Source organism: Acanthopagrus latus, chromosome 8, assembly GCF_904848185.1.
Source record: "Acanthopagrus latus isolate v.2019 chromosome 8, fAcaLat1.1, whole genome shotgun sequence".
Lineage (NCBI taxonomy): Eukaryota > Metazoa > Chordata > Actinopteri > Spariformes > Sparidae > Acanthopagrus > Acanthopagrus latus.
The window spans coordinates 2,891,556-2,911,802 of record NC_051046.1 but is presented as its reverse complement, the minus strand read 5'-3'; the positions used below and the strand labels follow the sequence as shown (position 1 = coordinate 2,911,802).

The 20,247-nt window shown below is 44.6% G+C and overlaps 1 protein-coding gene across 4 annotated transcripts in view; it reads left to right on the top strand.

The window, feature by feature from the left end:
* btbd11b (BTB (POZ) domain containing 11b) overlaps positions 1 to 17,904 on the top strand; it is a 71,800-nt gene extending 53,896 nt beyond the window's left edge. For 2 of the 4 annotated variants that reach the window (XM_037108324.1, XM_037108322.1), the window contains exons 4-17: positions 4,644 to 4,796; positions 5,060 to 5,225; positions 7,065 to 7,154; positions 9,163 to 9,264; positions 10,455 to 10,548; positions 10,686 to 10,821; positions 11,643 to 11,863; positions 11,940 to 12,118; positions 14,203 to 14,308; positions 14,588 to 14,690; positions 15,071 to 15,152; positions 15,244 to 15,312; positions 15,499 to 15,612; positions 16,586 to 16,795. In XM_037108324.1, the coding sequence (XP_036964219.1) occupies positions 4,644 to 4,796; positions 5,060 to 5,225; positions 7,065 to 7,154; positions 9,163 to 9,264; positions 10,455 to 10,548; positions 10,686 to 10,821; positions 11,643 to 11,863; positions 11,940 to 12,118; positions 14,203 to 14,308; positions 14,588 to 14,690; positions 15,071 to 15,152; positions 15,244 to 15,312; positions 15,499 to 15,612; positions 16,586 to 16,795 (1,825 nt within the window). Of the gene's footprint in view, positions 1 to 4,643; positions 4,797 to 5,059; positions 5,226 to 7,064; positions 7,155 to 9,162; positions 9,265 to 10,454; positions 10,549 to 10,685; positions 10,822 to 11,642; positions 11,864 to 11,939; positions 12,119 to 14,202; positions 14,309 to 14,587; positions 14,691 to 15,070; positions 15,153 to 15,243; positions 15,313 to 15,498; positions 15,613 to 16,585 lie in introns of all 4 variants that reach the window. The other 2 variants (XM_037108320.1, XM_037108321.1) reach the window with 2 other exon arrangements.
* The last annotated feature ends 2,343 nt before the right edge of the window (positions 17,905 to 20,247 follow it).

The window sequence follows — 20,247 nt, the reverse complement described above, 5'->3', positions numbered from 1 at the left end:
GTTCAAGAAAAGAAAAATAGAACAATGTCACCACAACACGTGGAAAAATGTTTAATTTCTCAATAATATAGCGTCTTTAATTCAGCAACAATGTGTACTATGTGAAAAGGATTGTTTGCAGTGATGAACCTACAGATTATTAGCAGAATCTGCAGCTCTCTTAAGCATCTTGCAGCTAATTGTTTGGATTATCCAGCCTGAAAATGTTGTTTTTCGCCATCAGCATTGATTTCCGATAAAGTCAGCGGCTGTTTGCAGCGAAAAATGCTCTTAAACCCAAAGTTAGCAACTAGCTCGTGAACGTGACGGAGCACATAGCAACGAAAGAGCCAGACGTTTGTGTTGAAGAGTTTGTGGAGACCAAAAACTGAAGTAAAAATGAGAACGAGCGTGTCAGACTCAGATTCATTAGAACAGAATATCATGTCAAGTGGTGATGAATATGTCAATGTTGTGTTTAAAAGAAATCTTTATTAAAAGCAGCTGCCGTTATGTAACAATGAGCACTAATTGATCTATAATTACGGCTTTAATCAGCCTCCGTCAGGAGCTGAGAGGGCGGACATCAGCGGGTTTGTGATGCTGGAATGTAGAAACGAGAGGAGAAGTGAGAGGAAAAGAAATCTCACGAAGAGGTAATCCAGCATCAGTACGATAATAGAAACAGTTCTGTATTTTTTTGTATCTGGGAGAGAAAACCTAGCCAGCAGCAGGATCTAGACGCTTTCTTACAACCCGCATCCTGTTCAAACCGTGAGATTTGTTCTGTGTTTCTGTACGGTGAAGCGCAGAACCAGGCGAGTAATAGAAGAGTTTGTCAGTGATTAATCTGTCAGACCCCTTCACCTCCATTTGTGGGAGAGTAAAAAACATTATTGCGCAGTAATAAGGTAACACCACGAGACCGCAGTGAGAGAGAAACTCACACTCGCGCCTCCGTCCTGCTTCTCACCTCGACTCAAACTTTATCCAACGCTAATTTTTTTTTCCCCCTCAACTGCAGAGATCATTGTGCTGCAACTGAACACCTCAGCAGTACTTTTCATTATGTTTCTGGGCTCCTCTGTGCTCGACCCTGAAATGGCACACCAGATGTTTTCCTCTGGAAGGAAACTACAGTTTTTATGTCAGCGAATTGTCAACTTATTGGCTACTTGAGCGAGCCCTCTGGGTGACCTGAGCAGAAGCAGGAAGCGGGCCGTGAATGGACGTGTGCTCAGTCAGTATTTATAATTGCCTGCGCTGACATACTGGGACGTTATCAGCCGGCAGCTGTGGGACCACGTTGGTGACTTATGCGTGAATGACACAAGGATTAGGCAAAGTTTCCATGGTGTTTAATTCCCCCTGATCCTTCATCCTGGGCACTTCATAATTTCCCCCCACAAGTCAGAACAGTCAACATAATTCCTGCTCATGAGGCGCTTTTTTTTTTTTTTTTCTGCAACGTTTATGAGCTAATTTCTCTTTATTCTCTCACTCACAATATTCCACTGCAGCATTTAAACGCCCGACCTCGTTTAGGTATTTCCCGGCAGTTTTGGTGGAAATCCCGGTGAGCTTTTAGCGGTCGAGGTGGGAAAACAATGCTGACAGTTGATCCTGAGCAGTCCTCCTCTTCCTCCTCCTCCTCTTCCTCCTCCTCTTCCTCCTCCTCCTCCTCTTCCTCCTCCTCTTCCTCCTCCTCCTCTTCCTCCTCCTCTTCCTCTTCCTCCTCCTCCTCCTCCTCTTCCTCCTCCTCTTCCTTCTCCTCTTCCTCCTCTTCCTCCTCCTCCTCCTCCTCCTCCTCTTCCTCCTCCTCCTCTTCCTCCTCCTCTTCCTCCTCCTCCTCTTCCTCCTCCTCTTCCTCTTCCTCCTCCTCCTCCTCCTCTTCCTCCTCCTCCTCTTCCTCCTCCTCCTCCTCTTCCTCCTCCTCCTCCTCTTCCTCCTCCTCTTCCTCCTCTTCCTCCTCCTCCTCCTCCTGGTGCTCCATCCACACTTTATCTCCTGTAGCCGAGCGAGTTATCAGCTCGCTGTGTGTCCCAGGTGTCCCAGTTCAAGTCCCCTTTAGCTCTAATCACCATTTGTAATAGAAATCACATTTGTGCATGTTTGTTTTATTTAAGCAAACCACCAGATACCAAATAACTGCTGTGTTTTTTGTTTTTTCTTTTGCACGTGAGCAGCGAGACCTTGAACTTGTTGTGAACTACAGCCTCCATTGGGCTTCTGCTGCCATTGTACGCTGCCTGACTTTTAAATAGGTGTTGTGTGCTGCTTTTAATGAAGCCAGCCAATAACGTCACGTGACTGGAGGCTCCTTTTTGAAGTGAGTGAAACAAAAAGGGTTAGCGTTTCTTAAAAGCTTTAACCGTTAGCTGCTCAGAGAAGCGCCACCGCTGATTAACAGTGAGTGGCGGATGTGGGCCGAGTGTGTGTCAAGGACGACACAGGAGCGAAGACGTTGTAAAGCGACGCATCGAACAGTAGATCCCGCAGGACTCGGCGCAGATACACGACAGCTCACAACAAACGGCTTATTTTCTTCAGCAGCATTCGAATGAACTGGATCAGAGGAGGAAGTTAATGCGATGAGCTGAATACTGTTTTATATGATTAAAAAGAAATGTTGAAAGTGAAATAATGAAAGTGTCACATTTGACACACGAGGTTGCGGATTGATAACGAAGATGTAAAACTTTCTTGCTCGTATCTGAAAGATTTCGCTACAAAATAATCGACAAACTGTCTGTTTGACTGAGGGCAGGGTGAGCTACACACACACACACACACACACACACAGGTAGAGCAGGATGAAGCGTCTTGTAGCATCGAGGACACTGAGGTCAAGTCCTCTGTCCTCTAAAAACACTATAATATCAGTCATATAGTAAAAATATACAATTATACTTAATAAAAAAATGCAAATTTATAGTTAATTAAACCTAAATATATATTTATTTCACTGTTAACAAGCAATGACATGCTTTTAAACTGTGTATTGGCTATTTTTTTTATTGGAAAGTTGTAATTAATGTTCATAATATTTAATAAACACTGTGTGGTTCATTTATAAGCATTAATTTAGATTTACAATTGTTTAATAAATGTTTTTAGGACCCATTTCATTGTTTCCAACTTAAATAAATCTAATAAACTTTAAATGTACTATTTATTAATAACGAGTATCATAAAGTGTAACCCAAGTCCTTTTTAGCAAATAAATAAACGTAATAATTAAGTAAATAATTTAAGTCAAACTGGCCGTATTTGTTTCTTATCTACTTCTTCTTCTGTTGATATTTGACTCCAATCTTCATCCATTTTCTGTAACTTAAATAATTTATTTATTTATACTGTATTATTCAAAATGTTCTTGTTGGATGGTTCAGAGCAGCACGACAATATAACAATATCCAGAATCTAAAACAATATATACGGTCTCAGATCCTGTAATGCCTTTGAATCCTACGTAATGTACCTTTAAGACTTTTATACACCTACATGTATCTTTACACGTGTAAACTGCATCATGATAGTAAGTAACAGCCTTATATATAATGTTTTAAAGCAGCAGTCGTAACAGAGTCCTCTGAATGACGCACTGCTCTCTGTAGATATTCAGTATAAGCGTGTGGTTACATTTAGCACGATGTAAATATGACCGTCAGTAAAGAGTGAGTGTATTTATATCCCTGACATGCTGTCAGTACGGTAACCAAGGTTAAAAGGTGACATCATGCAAATGTATGTCCGTGCATATGGATTCAGTGTGGCTGCAGTAAACACTGACGCAGGATGAGTGGAGGAGGAGGAGGAGGAGGAGGAGGAGGAGGAGGAGGAGGAGGGAGTTCTGCAGAACCAAAGTTCTCACGTTCTCTCAGTGAGACTGTGGTTCTGTTTCCTCCGTGCAGCCACATTGTCACTTTTCTGTCTCTCAGCTCTGCTCGGTGTGTTAACTCTCAGGATCATCTATGATTTCCTGCCTCTCACTGAGCTCGGCTGCGCAGTAGGTCTGAAAAAATAAACCAATAAAACCCTGTTTTGTTTACAGTTGTGTATGTTGGCACGCATTAACCCGCACGCTCGATCCATTATGTTTACAGAGACCAGCGTTGTGTTCGCAAGACCTTCATAATGTCTTGCTAAATAGATTACAGGGAACGTTCGTGCAGTTTCTCCGCTTCCAAAGTGTTGTGATGATGCACTGTGACAGTTTTAGCTCCATAATGTATTATCAGGCGAACACAAGCTATTATTGTGCATCAGTAATATATATGGTGTGTGTTTGTTCAGTTTAACCAGCTGAGCATCATCACATTCAAGACTTTTCATACTCAGACAGAATGAAACAGAATTTGCATTTTTCTGTCTATCATGTTGGACACTCTCTGCTGTGATCTTCCCCGGCTCTGATTTCCTCACATCAAAGTGTCGCTCTGTGACATGCTCGATTTTGGGCCTTTGAGTTTCATCTTCTAGACGGAGTTCATCCTGTTCTCAAACATCCCGCACGCCGGGCAAGATCTCCAAAATAACTTATGCAAATTCTGTGTGAGGTGGATTTTCGTTGCAAGTGCCCAGGCACACTGAGTACCGAGCATGACTGAAGTCCAGTGTGAGTCTCTGGTGGCCTGAACATGTGCTTCTATCTCCCCCTACAGGCCGTTCATGGTGCTGCCGCCTCTGATGGAGTGGGTGCGTGTGGCTGTGGTCCACACCGAGCACAGACGCAGCTTCTCTGTGGACAGCGATGATGTCCGGCAGGCTGCCAGGCTGCTGCTGCCCGGAGTGGACTGCGAGCCCCGTCAGCTTCGGTACGGCTGTGTGCACGCAGCCTCCTCATATGCACATGAATAAAACACCAGCAGGCACACGTGTGAACAGCCACACAGGCTTGCACGTCAGTGATAAGGGCAAGAAGTGATACCCACATTTTCCTGCGCACTCATCTCCCCGTGGTGTTAAAAAAATAAAGCTCGTCAGGTGTTCAGGGACAATATGGCTGCATTGCAAACAGTCAAGAAAAAAACACTCTTGCTTTGTGCTGTGAATCACTCTTGTGTGCTTCGCCCTTCAGAACGGATGACTGCTTCTGCGCCTCGAGGAAGCTGGATGCTGCTTCCACTGAAGCAAAGTTCCTGCAGGACCTCGGCTTCCGCATGCTCAGCTGTGGACGCACGGACCTGGTGAAGCAGGCTGTCAACCTGCTGGGGCCCGATGGCATCAACAGCATGAGTGAGCAGGTTAGAGACACAGTCAACACATTAAATAATGCATATGCAGGCACATTTACACTGACACACACACACGCACACACACACACACAGAGCCTGTGAAACAGAAAGTCTTGTTTGCTTGGTAAACTGTGGCTCCTTCACCTTTGAGAGGTGCTCATGAATATTGACGCTTTATTCTGACAGATATTTTTCCTGCAGCTTTTCCTGCCGAGGTGCTCTGTATTATATCAGCGTCCACCACCTCCAGTACAGTTAATCATCTGCATGTGTAACTCCTGGTTTTCAGGGGAGAGTCAGTATTTAGTTGCGAGGCTGATACCGAGCAGGAACTTTTTCAGAAACAGAGTCTGGTGCTGTGTGTTTCTGTCAGACGAGGTGTGCTGACGTCCCCCTGGTGGCCCAGAGGAGATCCTGATTCATAAGGTGTCCTTTCAAACAATCAATAGAGAGAATATTACTCTCATCAGACTGGAGGTGCCAGGAGTGGAGCTGTCAGGGATGAGTTAAGAGCCGGCCAGAAGTCAAGCTCTGCTTTAAACTGATTCATTGTTATAGTTGCCGTAAGTGTTATTTCTTGTTAAAGGTGTTAAATAACTCAATATCCCAACAGTGATCACTGTTATAGACCGACCCGTGTCTCTCCCACACACACACACACTCATGCAACAAAAGAGAAAGGACATTTTCTGTGTCTCAATTCAGGGAAAAGCAGGAGCATTTGAAGGCCAATTACAACACAACGCCACGTGAAGGCTGTCCCAGTCTGAAGGCTCCTCCAGATGCTCCTTCTTTCCCCTGTTTTTGGAGGATGCACCGCTACGATCCTTCATGACCTCACATATCCCCAGATTTTTTGCATGCCCGAAAAAGTAGAAAGAAAGAGAGAAAATGGCGATATCGCGTGGCGTAGATCATCACTTGAGCGTAAAAGGGTAAAACATCTGGTGACGCAGCCAGGAAGTGCTCCAAAGGCTGGACCGTCCCATTTAACAAAAGCTGACGCGGTTAACGAGGTCTCTGCAGGACTCGGCTTCAAGACCGCAAAGTCTGGGTCCTTCGAAGGATGCAGACCCTGAACTGAGACACAGCAACTGTCTGGCATCCCCGTCCACTTTATCCAATCAGGACAGAGAAGTCCTGTCTGTTTGTGACGGGTCGGAGAGAAGGATCCTCCAGTTCTGGTACCGACACCAGCAACAGGGACAACTATGAATTCCAGTACTGCTGACGGCTTAGTATCAGACTAAAGGATGAAAAAAGCATGAAAAAGATAAATGAGACCTTCAGGTGTGGTGACATGGAGAGGAAAAACAGACAGGAAGCAGTTTGAAACTTCTGTTCTGATAACAAAGTGGCACGAGGTCGAATGTTTCCTCGAGTTCCTGGATTAATGTGACGCTGTCACACAGACAACCAACTGAGTTTTGGTTTCTGTGTCTCTTTCCTGCTGCTAGCGTTAGCAACATGGCTACACCGAGCAGTCAGGTACCGGAAACAACCTTAACAATATCCCAGTTTGACCTTGAGACCCATAGACAGAGAATAAGTGGATGTAAGCTGGGGAGCAGATTTCGACTGACTGCTCCGTGTTCTCTTTCTTTTTTTACCTCCTCCTTCAAAGGAGTACTTTTACTTTTTCAGGGCTGAAGTCTCCACAGATGCTCCTGTTGTTCCACAGAGAACAAATCCCATTTCTGTTTCTGCTGCGTGTTGGGCTTTAAATCAGCTGCAGCCCGGAAAGCACAGAAGAAAAAAAAGTTGTCTTTCTCCGCTTTGATGAAAACGTGGCAGTGTGTCTTTAACTTGTGAAGTGTTTCTGTCTGCTCCTGCTCTGTGCTGTCGTAGGGGATGACCCCGCTGATGTACGCCTGCGTCCGCGGAGACGAGGCCATGGTGCAGATGCTGCTGGACGCGGGAGCCGATATTAACAGCGAGGTCAGTGCTTATAGACTGCTGCTATTTTGGTTTTTGGACACTGGGGTAGCTCAAAGTCAGATGAAGGAGAGGATTAAAACTGAGAACACATGACCCTCATCCTAAACTTTCTGTAGAAGGTGACATTTTATCAAGAGACGTCAGCATTTTATATATCAGGGAGGAGTGTTTTTTTATGACGGCTGAGAGGTTTTGATTTAGATTCCTCAATATGTCACTTTTTGCAATTGCTGAAAACTTTGTGTTTAGCTTCAACCTTGGAAGAACCGATCATGTTGTCTCTCATCTCCCTCCCGTGTGTCTGAGTGTATAAGAGCTGGAGATCATGAGGTCCAGACCGTCCCGCCACGGTATAAAGGATGCGTAGCAACGTGACGTAAGAGGTTTGTTGCTGCGTCATTTTCTTCCTGAGAACAAAGTGACTTAAAGCAAACTGAGCTCCTCTCAGAGTCCGGGGAGAATGGAGGTGGCGTCCTTTGAGCGGCGGTTCAGTTCAGTTGAGGCCTCATGATCTCACGGCCCTCACGGTCTTTGTTAGTCACCTCAGCATCAGCATGTACCATCAGCCATCGTGTGTCAGAGTTGATTTGCAGTCCGCTGCGATTCACGATCCCCCTGGCCAAAGCACAAAGCACCGTCGACTGAAATATAAAGAGCCACTATCAGATTCACTTCATGCATCTGGGTTTAAACCCGCTCCATAATATGCTGTTTGCCTTCTGATGTGTACAGACACGTTTCTTTCACCTGCCGGGCAGCGTCAGGCACCAGTAAAATACTCAGTGTGCTTCACTGCCGGAGTTTAAGTGTTGGTACAGTGGAGGAAAACACGGCTGTGTGGAACAAGGAGGGAGACAGATGATGTTAACGACACTGAGACTCTGCAGAAACATATAAAATAATCACAATATTATTATTTACACGTAAAGTTTTAGAGCTCAAAGCAAAGAGGAACAGATCAGCAATAATGAGGAATCTGTCAAATATTTAAGGTTTTTAGGCTTTAAGTTCACCCTAAAATACAAAATACAAAATTGTTCAGCGCAGGAACTATTATCCTTCACCTGCTCACCGTGTCGCTGCTCATGGATGAAAGACGAGCTAGCTGAGCTCACCTTGAACGTTAAAGCTCAAATGAGGAGAAAGACATTAATGTCTCCATGAGTAGATGCCACTTCTTTATGTGGGAATATGTTGGTCACACCAATGATAATCTAGATGAATAAATAGAACTACAGGTAAAAGGGAAAATACGTCAACTGTTACTGTTAAACCAGTTATCTAGCAATTATTTCTTGCCAAGTTGCAGCTGGTTTATTAAGGGAAATAACTATTGACTAAAGTTTAATGAACAGTAAATGTACCATATATTACAGATGGTTGTTATAAAGTGTCCAGTGATATTTTAAATGTTATGCCTCTGCTGTCAGTCTGACTGAAAGTGCTGAAGAGTCGTAGAAAATGAAAAGACCAATAAACAACAATAAACCTCGAGAAAGACGAAAGATATTTTCCCCCGCTGACGAACCTGAATGTGTCTTTGTGCTTTGTTCATGTGGTGAGTCTCAGTTTGTCCTGCTTCTCATGTGGTCCATAGTGTTTTGTCTTCCATGTCGGCCCGACCAGAGAGAGATGAGTCTCAGAGGGGTCGCGGCCCTGTCGCAGAAAAACAAAACAAAAAAAAACCAAAGCACCCACAGCAGAGGATGGAAAGATCAGAGTGAAACCATTAGGACCAACTTAGACAGATCAATCCATCGTGTTCATTAGGAGGCGAACGCGGTGACAGGATGTCCTCTGCAGCCTCGGGGTTCCCAGTTAATTACTCCAGTTTCTCCTGTAGAGCTTCCTGTCCTCCCCCCGCCTCCTTCTCTCTCCTCCCCGCAGATGCTGGACTTGTTCTCCGTGAGGCCGTGTAGTAGTTTTAATGGCTTCGTATCTCTCTCCCTCCAACCTTTCTCCCCCCCCCCCCACCTACCCAACCCACCTACCTGTGTCCCTTCCCCAGGTGCCAAACTCAGTTCACAAGCACCCCTCAGTCTTTCCCGAAACGCGGCAGGCGACGCCGCTCACGCTGGCCGTGTTACAGGGACATGTGCCTGTGGTGCAGGTAGTGACGCCCTCTCTCTCTCTCACCTGTGATTCTCTCATCGTGACCTGTCGCTGTGCTTCAGCTCATGGTTGGTTCATTCGTTGTCATTTTTGTCATCAAAGCTTTTTTTTTTGTTTGTTTTCCTGGTGATGATGATGATGATGATGATGGTGATAATGGTTCTCCACTATGAGCTCTCTCCTGTCTCTCTCTTTCTCTCTCTCTCTCTTGTTAATTTTCAGACTTTATTGAGATGCTAAATGTGTGACGTGCAATCTGATCTTTATCTCTGAAGAGGACATTTAGTCAGTCGATCAGTCCTGCGGGTCGGAACAACGCGGCCCTGCTGTCAGTTAGCGTTTCAGAGCGAATGGATCAGAGCGGAAAGTGGAAACACGGAGGTCTAATTGTTATCGAACTCATTTAAGTAATTCAGTTTGTCCTCTGAATGATTGTGTCCACTGGATTTCGAATCGTTAATTTCTGATGGAAAACAAATTTTATCATCAAACCGTCAGATTTAAGAAAAAAATGCAGTTAATACGATTCAATTCAAAGAGTCGGAGTGTTCCCTCAGCTCACTCTACATAGATATTAAGTTTAAATGCCAAATTATTAGATCCAGTTTAGATCATTTTCTCACTTACAAAGTAATATTTAAATATTGTTCCTCAGAAGGATCACAGCCTCATTTATAAATGATAAATGTCAGCTGATGTATGAGCACTGTTATATTTGATTGAAAGACTTTCAATGTTAAAATGAAAAGAACAAGTTAGTGAAACAGTAAAACACATGTGAGAGACTCGGCCTTTATTCTTCTAGCTCTTATCGCTGCGTTAACTTCTTAAGAATTAAACAAATAGCTGAACATCTTATTAACTTTATTAATAAGAGAGTTATATTGAAACCACTCGCACGAAATTGTTCGCTTAGCTTGCACATAATGAACAATATCCTCCTATCAGCTCCTCCAAAGCTCACTTCTCATCTGACTCTCAGCTGCGTGACACAAAATGTTGAACTATTCCTTTAAATTTAGCAACAAGAAGTCTCCTAAGCTTCTAGTGTTGAAGTTAAATATTCACCTTTCCCCCTGTACTTTATATTTAATACATGAGAACCAGTCATCAGATGAGACACTGACTCCCCCTCCTCTCCTCACCCTCCTCTCTCCCCTCTGTGACGCCACCCGACCACCTCTGCAGCTGCTGCTGGATGCCAAAGCCAACGTGGAGGGTTCCCTGCAGGACGGGATGGAGAACTACACGGAGACCCCGCTGCAGCTGGCTGCTGCTGCAGGTACGGAGACGCAGCGTGACGCCCGTCCGTCTGCACTGAGGCCTGCTGAACACCTTCTGTGACCAGCTGACGGCAACACCTGACGGTCAGCGTGAGGCCGGCGTGCAGAGAAATGATCAAACGTCTTCTTTTCACAGGAAACTTCGAGCTGGTGAGTTTGCTGCTGGAGCGGGGAGCCGACCCCATGGTGGGAACGATGTACCGCAACGGCATCTCCACCGCGCCGCAGGGGGACATGAACTCCTACAGTCTGGCAGCAGCTCACGGGCACAGGTAGGCAACACACACACACACACACACACACACACACACACACTCATGTTGAATCATTGGTACACACTCCCGAGAGGATGAACAGAAGATACACAAGCTCAGTCTGCTCACACTGTGTGTTCAGCATATTATCTTGTTTGTGCACAAACAGCATGTCCATGAATTTGACTCCTCATCTGTTGAGCTGGTTTGAATGAACTCCTACTTTTGTTTTTATCATCCAGCGCTGAAAATAAAAACAGCACAGCCATCTTAGAAATATAGAAAATAAAGAGAATTTAATTTAGACTGAAGACTTCATGACGTTCACGTTTAATGTATCGCAGGTATTGTGTGAATGTCTACAGATGTGTGAAGAGACGCAACACACTTTTCTTTTCTTTTATTTCCTGCGTTGATAAGACAGATGCATCGATGCATCCTTACTTTCCTTTTCCTTACCTTCATTCCTGCTTCCTTTTATACAGATCTGTGACATTTCATTACTGTTTCTCTGCAATTTGAAAAGTCATTCCAGGAAACTTCTTGCAGATTATTGGGAATTTAACCTTTAAAAATAAAAGAGCATGACATCTTTTTTTCCCTCTGCGTTTTTGTTTGTTGTGCAATTTCCACCAAACCGGATCCACAGCATCAGTCTGTGTCGGGCTGGTCAGCTTTATTTTATGAGATGTGAGCTAATAAATGAAAGTCATTCACTGACACTTTAATGCCCTTTTCTATGTAAAGTTGGATGTAAACAAATGGATTTAGCCTCGACAGTCTGTACAGTCCAATTAAATGTCCTGTCTTTTTTGTATTTTGTGTTCTTGTTCGTCCAGAAATGTGTTCCGTAAGCTGCTGTCCCACACGGAGAAAGGGAAAGGAGACATCTTATCCCTGGAAGAGATTCTGGCCGAGGGTTCGGAGCTGGAAGGCAGAACCCCGTCCCAGATCGACATGATCAGAACCGGGAAGGCCAAACTTAAAGCCCTGAAAGAAGCCATGTACCACAGCTCAGAACACGGACACGTAGACATCACCATCGACATCCGGAGCCTCGGTGAGTTTCCGTAAACGCGTTCTGTACGTGGCATTCATGTCTCCTCTGTGTGTTTACACCCGTTTCCATTTCTCAGGGGTCCCGTGGACTTTGCACACCTGGATGGAGTCCCTGCGCACATGTTTCCACCAGCACCGCCGACCGCTGATCCAGGGTCTGCTCAAAGAGTTCAGCTGCATCGAGGAGGAGGAGTACACCGAGGAGCTGATCACGCACGGCCTGCCGCTCATGTTCCAGATCCTCAGAGCCAGCAAGGTGAGCACGCCGTCCCTCACCTGTGACACCACACACGCAGCGTCACGATATATATCCAAAGATCATAAACCTCTAAAGAGACACTGTTATCTCTCCTGTGATATCAAATCTAGCTGCTGTTTGTTTAGCTCATCTCTTTTTGTGTGGTTGTCAGTAGGTAGCCAGGTCATCAGCCTCTCAGAGACTGACGGAGCCCCGGAGGCCTCCTCGATATCAATTACCTAAAATGAAAATGATTTATAACCTCCTCCCCCTCCTCTCCTGCTCCTCTCCGTGGCCGCTGCTCATTAGATCAGGGCCCTGCCTCATTACTCCATCCCCTCGCTCGGCCATATTAGATTTGAAAGAGCGCATCACTGTCCCGTCTGGCACCTCTGTTTGTTTTGTCTGCTTCGTCTTGGCTTAGTGCTGCCCTGCCAGCGAGATGAGCTCTGCTGTCAGTGCTGATATGAGCGAAAACACTGCAGTGCACACACACACACACACACACACACACACACACACACACACACACACACATAAATAACACACAAGCAGACCTGCAGAGACTTTGTGCATGTGCAATCTCATACCCACAGTATTTCTTCTCTCTCACCCACTCACACTCACACACACAAGCCGTGTTAGCCTTCACTGGACTGTTGCGTTGTCATCTCGTCTCTGTCTTGACTAAAACATGGTGGTTTGTGACCCTCGTCTCTGTGAGGGTCGCCCGACACTGTTTACTCCCAGAGACATCGAGGTAGGGGTCATTCATCTTCCCTCTGCCAGAGAGTCTGCTGCCTCTGCCCACCGAAACCTTAACAGGGTTTAATTTAGTTAAACGAGGGGGTCATCTGACGACACCTGGGGACTGGCAGTGTTACAAACTGAGCTTGATTAATCAGAGCGTTAACAGTAAATCAACCAAAATCAGCAGGGAGGGAGATGTGTGTAGTAGCAGCTCCCTTCACCTCCCTGCCGACTCAACTCTCTTGTGTTTGTGGACAAATGCAATTAAGATCTACTCACACCTGCAAAAATCAGCTGAGTAAGAAACCAAACTGACATCTTCTGTCTGTCTGTACGATAGACAGACTTGCTTCTTTAATTATCCTCCATCACTCCGTCATTTCACAGCACAAATACCCACTTACCAGGATATTTGTAAATTAAAAAGCATCGCAGCTTAACTCGCATTAAGTGCACAAAACTCGCAGCTTTATAATTACGCTTCAGGTGTCACTGTGTGTCTCTTCTTGTCAAAATGTCTGCAAACTGTTGATCTTTGAGAAGCTTCAGTGGGAAATAAAAGCGCAGGATTGATGGTGTTAGATATTACACAACATGTATCTGATTGTGACTACAGGAGGAGCAGGAGCTTATCAAATATGTATCAGTTCAGCTCATCGCAGGTCGATCTATCTACCTACCTACACACCTACCTGATTCACACTGTCACACATCGTATCCGGCTGGTGAATGTGGGGGAAGGTTGCAGAGAAATGTACCTTATCTCCAGGTGGAATAGGTGGCTGTTAATGGCTGTTTGTCGGCGTCACGCCTCAGTGAGAGTTTGCGGTCCGACTGCACACGTGGGGCTTGTTGTGTTGCGCAGCTGAATGCCGCCGGCCCTCCTCCTCCTCCTCCTCCTCCTCCTCCTCCTCCCTGGGTTTTTTGCACCACATACAGAGACGAGCTGAGAGTTAAACGTAAGGGGGAACAAAGATCTCACACTCCTGTCTTTCTCTTTCTCACACTCCCACAGTAGCTCAGTTTATTCCCCGTCATAGTAATCTCCGAGGGAACAGAGGGTGTCAGAGATGAGCCTGATGTTCATCTGATCTCCTGTCAAAAGGTGTGAGATAGCCATAAATATCTGACTTATTGGAGCTCGAATAAAAGTGGAAACTGAGTGCGATAGAAGGCTGCAGAAGTTAAACCCTCTCACTGAGCTGATAATTGTGTCGGGATGTTTGTGTAGGAGAGGATCGTCACAGTGAGTGCTCCCATCTCCTTGCGTAACGTGAACTCCTGGATGTTGGCTGAGCACTTTCCCGCCCAGGCAACTTTCCCTCCCTGACGTTCTGTGTTTTCTTCATCAGAATGAGGTGATCAGCCAGCAGCTGTCTGCCATCTTCACCCAGTGTTACGGGCCGTACCCCATCCCCAAACTGGCCGAGATCAAGAGGAAGCAGTCGTCACGCCTGGGTGAGGGCGCGTCTTTATCATCTAGTTCCTTTTAACAGTCAAATACTGGATAACACTGTAAGAAAACGCAGCATCAAGGCAGGAGGACATGTAGGCTTTGAACTCATAATGCGGGGAAATGGGAAGTGAACATACCGCCATCTAGTGTTCAGAGACAGAACAGCAGAAATGTAGCAGAGATGAATCTAGACCGGCCTAGCGAGGCTAAGTTTGTACACCCTGTTTGTTTTTTATGATACTCAGAAAAACATCAAGTTTTTCTGGCCGTGTGTCTTCCAGATCCTCACTTCCTGAACAACAAGGAGATGTCCGATGTGACCTTTCTGGTGGAAGGGAAGCCTTTCTATGCCCACAAAGTGCTGCTCTTCACAGCCTCCAACAGGTACAATCAGACACGGCTGTGACATGAAGCATCCGGTGCTGATGTTCTGGACGTTTCTTCCTGCTGATCCATAAACTCATTTCATTTCCTGTCGCCTGGGATCCTCACAGGACGTCCATTTCACTCCCGAGTCACGTTGAAGTGACTGAAGAGACATGAAACTTCACTTAGATGTGTCGTTGACACAATGTCCCCAGATAAAAAACATAAATAATAATGATAACAAGTGATTCTAAACTTGGCCAAGAACGTAAGGTGACAGTATCAAGGCTCGTGCTTTACCTCTGCGTGATTCACAACGTTAAAAACATTCATCAAAGGATTAAATATTTCACGTTCCTGTGATTTTTTTTTCATCCCCTTTTCTTTTTTCTCTCAAGGTTTAAAACTCTCCTAGCAAACAGACCTTGCGGTGAAAACACGTGCATTGAAATCAGCAATGTCAAATATCACATTTTCCAGGTGAGTCAGGCTTCCTTCTACCTTCATAAATTCATGCTGTGTGTTCGTCCTTGTATGGCGGCTGTGTGCAACGTGTGTTTGTCGCTTTCAGCTGGTGATGCAGTATCTGTACTGTGGAGGGACAGAAGCTCTGCACATCAGGAACACAGATGTTATGGAGGTTTGGTCATCATTATACCTTTAACTGCCGGCTGTATCATCAACTATAAAGCTTAACAAACCTTTAAACTATGAACAAGTTTACAGTCTCAAGGTCATCTATGCATACTGTCTGATCAGATATAAAACAGACACTTAATTTTAATTTGAGTTGTTGTGTTTTCATTTTTTTTTTTTTATTATTCAGCTTCTGTCTGCAGCCAAGTTTTTCCAGTTGGAGGCTCTGCAGAGACACTGTGAGATTATCTGCACCAAGAACATAAACACCGAGACGTGTGTGGAGATCTACAACCACACCAAGGTGCAAAAAAAAAAAAATTAAAAAAATAAGACCAGAATGAAAACACCCACGCGAACACTACCGGACAGTACAAACACCAAACATGCATGGAAATACTGTTGCACTTTAAAGGTCCCATCATTGTAGAAAATGAGATTTGTTATTAATGGATTATAAAGAAGATGAAGGTGAAATTCATGGAGAAATGCACACAGTCCATTTTAGGTAACTGTGTCTTTAAATGAGCTGTCAGGACCTCTGTAAGGTTGTGATGTCACAGCCACTTCCCCTCAGCCACGCCCACAAACATGGCGATGATTAGAGGTCCTGCAACAACAGACAGTTGCTGTGTCTCAGTTCAGGGTCTGCATCCTTCGACTGCGAGTCCTTCAGAGACCTTGTTAACCTCGTCAGCTGTAGTTAAATGTGACGGTCGAGCCTTTGGAGCGTTTCCTGGTTGCCTCACCAGATGTTTCACCCTTACGTCACAATTTCTGCCGCCAGGCCCGCGAAAGTGACGATCTACGCCACGCGATGTCGCCATTTTCTCTCTTTCTTTCTGCTTTTTCGGGCACGCAAAGAATCTTGGGATATGTGAGGCCACGAAGGATCATAGTGGTGCGTCATCCAAAAACAGGAGCAAAGAAGGAGCCTCTGGAGGAGCCTTCAGACTGGGACAATTACGCGTTGTGATGTAATTGGCCTCTGAAGGATGCAGACCCTGAACTGAGACACGAGTGTGAGGAAAATGGCATGCAAACATTTTCTGGTAGACGAGCAAAATGAAAGTATGATCCTGAAAATGAGTCGAGTTTATTTTATTTATACAGCGCCACCAGAACTCAAAATACAAGATGGTATGTAAGAAGTAGACATGAGTCTTTAAAGTGCACCTTTAAGTTTAACTCTGTGATTTCTTGATGTTCATGAGAAGCAACCAAGTTTCCCCCTCTTCTTCTTCTTCTTCTTCATCTTCTTCTTCTTTCCTCATCAGTTCCTGGATGCTCCAGACTTGGCGTCCTACATCGAGGGCTACTTCCTGAAGAACATGGTCGTGCTGATCGAGCTGGAGCCGTTCAAGCTGCTGTTGTACGACGCGCCTCCCGACAGCCCCGGCTGCGACATCCTGCGGGACCTGGAGAAAACCCTGGCCGTCCGCATCCAGTCCATCCACCTGTCCTCCTCCAAGGGGTCCATCGTCTGATCTCCTGACCTTTCATGAACTCACAGAATATTCATCAGAGACACGTTGACACTGTGCCGAGATGGGTCGTTGCAAATGAAAGAGAAAAATAAGACATGTAGGACTGTCCGGCTCAGATCTTTGACTCTGTGAGAGATGCTAATATGCTTTTTTGTTATCATAGCACAGATTGCTACGAGTCCGTCTGTCTGCCTTGTTGATACCTGTCAACTCTGACTTACAGTAACATACAACGACCGTCATAAGAGAGCTGTAAAATGCCACAGTTTGCCACTAACATACATTACTGTAACTCACGTCCCTCATTCAGCAAGGATGTCTCTGCTACGTAGTTACATGCCGCACTGAACGGGTCGGGCGGGGAGTACGGAGGACGACTTGCAAACCAGCGAGAGCGTCCGAGTGCACGTCTCGATGTGTCGGGACGGTAAAACCAACCTAATGTGATAAGCCATCAGTGTGTCCCCTCCCCGGCTGCCTCATGTCGTGATTTATTTGCTTTAACGTGTACAGAGCAACTAATTTGTATATTTGTCAGTCACTTAGCATTAAAGATGTGCTGATTACTCTTTGAAAGCCAAACAAGACAAAGAACTAAGAAGTACCTGTAATGTGACCGATGCTGACGAGGGACTCTGATCATGTGACTTCAGGTCACTACCGTGTAAATATTGTTGATAAAAAAACAAAACAAAAACAGAGCTATTGATAATGTAAGTTAATGTATATATATCCACAGATGTTTTTCTCATGTGTCTTACTGTTGGATATCGCTGTACAAAACAAGAAGCTCATCTTTTAGATATCTGTGTTTAAATGTTGCATGTCGGAGGGATGACTGTGGGTTTGTTTCGTTTCTTCTTTTTTCTGTTCGAGCCAACGACATCGAGGAACTGCTTCCACAATCGTACGACCGAACGACGGACGAGAACATTGTTCGCCACGAGCATGAGTCACTAAATGTGTACCAGTCAGATCGGTGTGGTCATTTCGTGTGCGAGAGACATTGTGACTTCATGCTGTCAGCTGAAACCACGTGACTTTGTGTACGTGTGACTTGTTTTATCTTTTCCTCTATAAAGATTAATATAAAGAACGCTGTGAATCTGCTCGTAGCTTCTCCTGGTCGCGGTCCTCTAGTTAAAAAACAAACGGCTGCAAGAGGGGGGGAACATCTATTCTGTTGGATGTGTAATTGTGAGAGGCTGTCCCGTCGTTATTTTGTTCTCCACAGTCGAAAGGTCACATCTCAGCTGGGAGGAGGTTTAATTTGGCACCCAGCTGCACACGAGCCACTGCAGTCCTGCATAAGTAGCCCCAAAATCAATCACACAAAAAGAAAAGAAAAACCCTTTAATTAGTTCAGTGGTGCCCCAAAACCGATGAAATGTTCCAATACAACTTCAACAGCCAGTTCATGTGAGGTTAATCAGCCATATACTCATTTGCTGTATTAACACTTCTAGCATAGCTAAAGCATTTTAGCAGCACAGTTAGCTTCTCATGCTAATAGGAAGTCCCCAGATGGCGTGTTTCTATCTTCACTATCATCTTTAGTTGTATTTTGTTTCGTTCCGGACATGTTTCCTTCAGATTTTGCTCATAAATGCATCATTTAATCGCTTTTCTCGTAATGTCAAACCGTCTGGTTAGCTTTAGCTGGCTAACTCAAAATGTAGGAAGTAATTTGAGATTTCAGACACTTATTTCGGACACACCGCATGTTAGCTTGACGTTACAGCAATATAAGATTATATTTTACTGTCGGAGCAGTTTGTTGCAGGAAGTTAGCACCAGTTTGGTAGCTTAGCTGTGCACACTGTGTTTAACTAGGTTTAGCTTACCGTACTAGCTAGAAATAACTGTTGTCTTTTTAATTATGTTTAATTTATCATGTTTTAATTTATGTTTCCAGCTGATCCTCAGGAAAAGAAGACGTTTTATTCTTTATATATGTTTATAATACGCTACAACCATGATTTTACTATTGATATTTATTAACTAATTCTAGGGTGTGGTTTGCCAGAAAACCTTTTCAAGGCCCATGTAGTTTTTTGGGACATGGCGTTCTACCCGTCATCTCGATCTGCAGGAGAGCTGATGCGTATTTGAACCAGTTTGCAGATGTGCCTGAAAGTTCAAAGCGATGGAGGTGCAGAGGAGGTGTCACAGTCAGAGCGGGAGGCAGGTGTGAAGCAAATCAGAGGGGAAAAGCCCCTCCTGCATAATAAGAAGTAGAAAGAGGGCATCAAAGCTGTGTACAGAGAACAGACCTGGCCTTGTTCTCTACTGGTTTCACTCTGTTGCAAGAGAGAGTAAAAGCAAAGGAGCAGTGAAAACCTCGTGTGTGGTCACTTTGTGCTGCGTCGTCAGTAAGATGCTGAGAATTCGTCTCCCGCTTCTCATTCAGACGTGTGTTTTCAGAAATCATGATGTCACGTCCACAATGCACCAATAAAAACAAAAGTTCAGCGTCTCAGGATCGACACCGACAATCAAAGAGTAGCAACTCATTACTCAAATATTTTTAAAAAATCTTTTACAACAAATCTCAGCGTTCTTCTTTACTGAATGATCATGTTCATGTCAAAGAGCTGAAACAGAAATGCTGCAATAAGTTTAACTGGGCTTTATTAGCATGAAGAGATCTGAAGATAAGACACAGATCAAGATAGAAACGCAGGCGACAAAAGGGCAGGAACCAAGAACAAACCAGAGAGCCACGAGGAACCAAAGTAGGAAGACGGGAAACACAAGAAGCACGAATGTGGAACACATCAGGCTTCAATATACAGGTAACGACCGACCAAGAGAACCCAGGTGAGAAGGAAAAAGACAAAGACAGGAAGTGGAAAGTAAAACCACGTCACATGAGACCATAATCAACAAAATAAAACATAAAACAAGTAATAAAAAAACATGACATAATTCAATTCTCATCCACACCTGAACAAGGATAAGGTTTATGACTGCTGGGTGTTTGGTTTGACCTGCAGATTGGCAGCGATGATCAGAAATGCAGAGAACAACATTGTCCAGGTGTAAATGAGAAAACCATGTATAGTGATTTATATAATTTTGTAGAGCATCACTTTAAATATGTCATGTTCTTGGGATTTAGTTTCCTGTTTTATTTTGTTGATTATGGTCTCATGTGACATGTGGTTCACTTTCCACTTCCTGTCTTTGTCTTTTTCCTTCTCGCCTTGGTTCTTCTCTCCCCAGCAGCCATAAACTTTTCACCCTCCATGGGAAGAAGAATTAGTGTTTTGGGGGACGAGGAATGGAGAGTGACACCACGACAGGATGGGAAGAGATGCTGAAATGCCACATCACCTGTTTTTATTTACAATAAAATCTGGATTTTGCTTCCTGTCCTCCTTTCAATGCAGAAATTATCCTGGTGTTAAATGTCCCAGTTAGGAGATCATGCATTGTAGAAAACTGCAGTC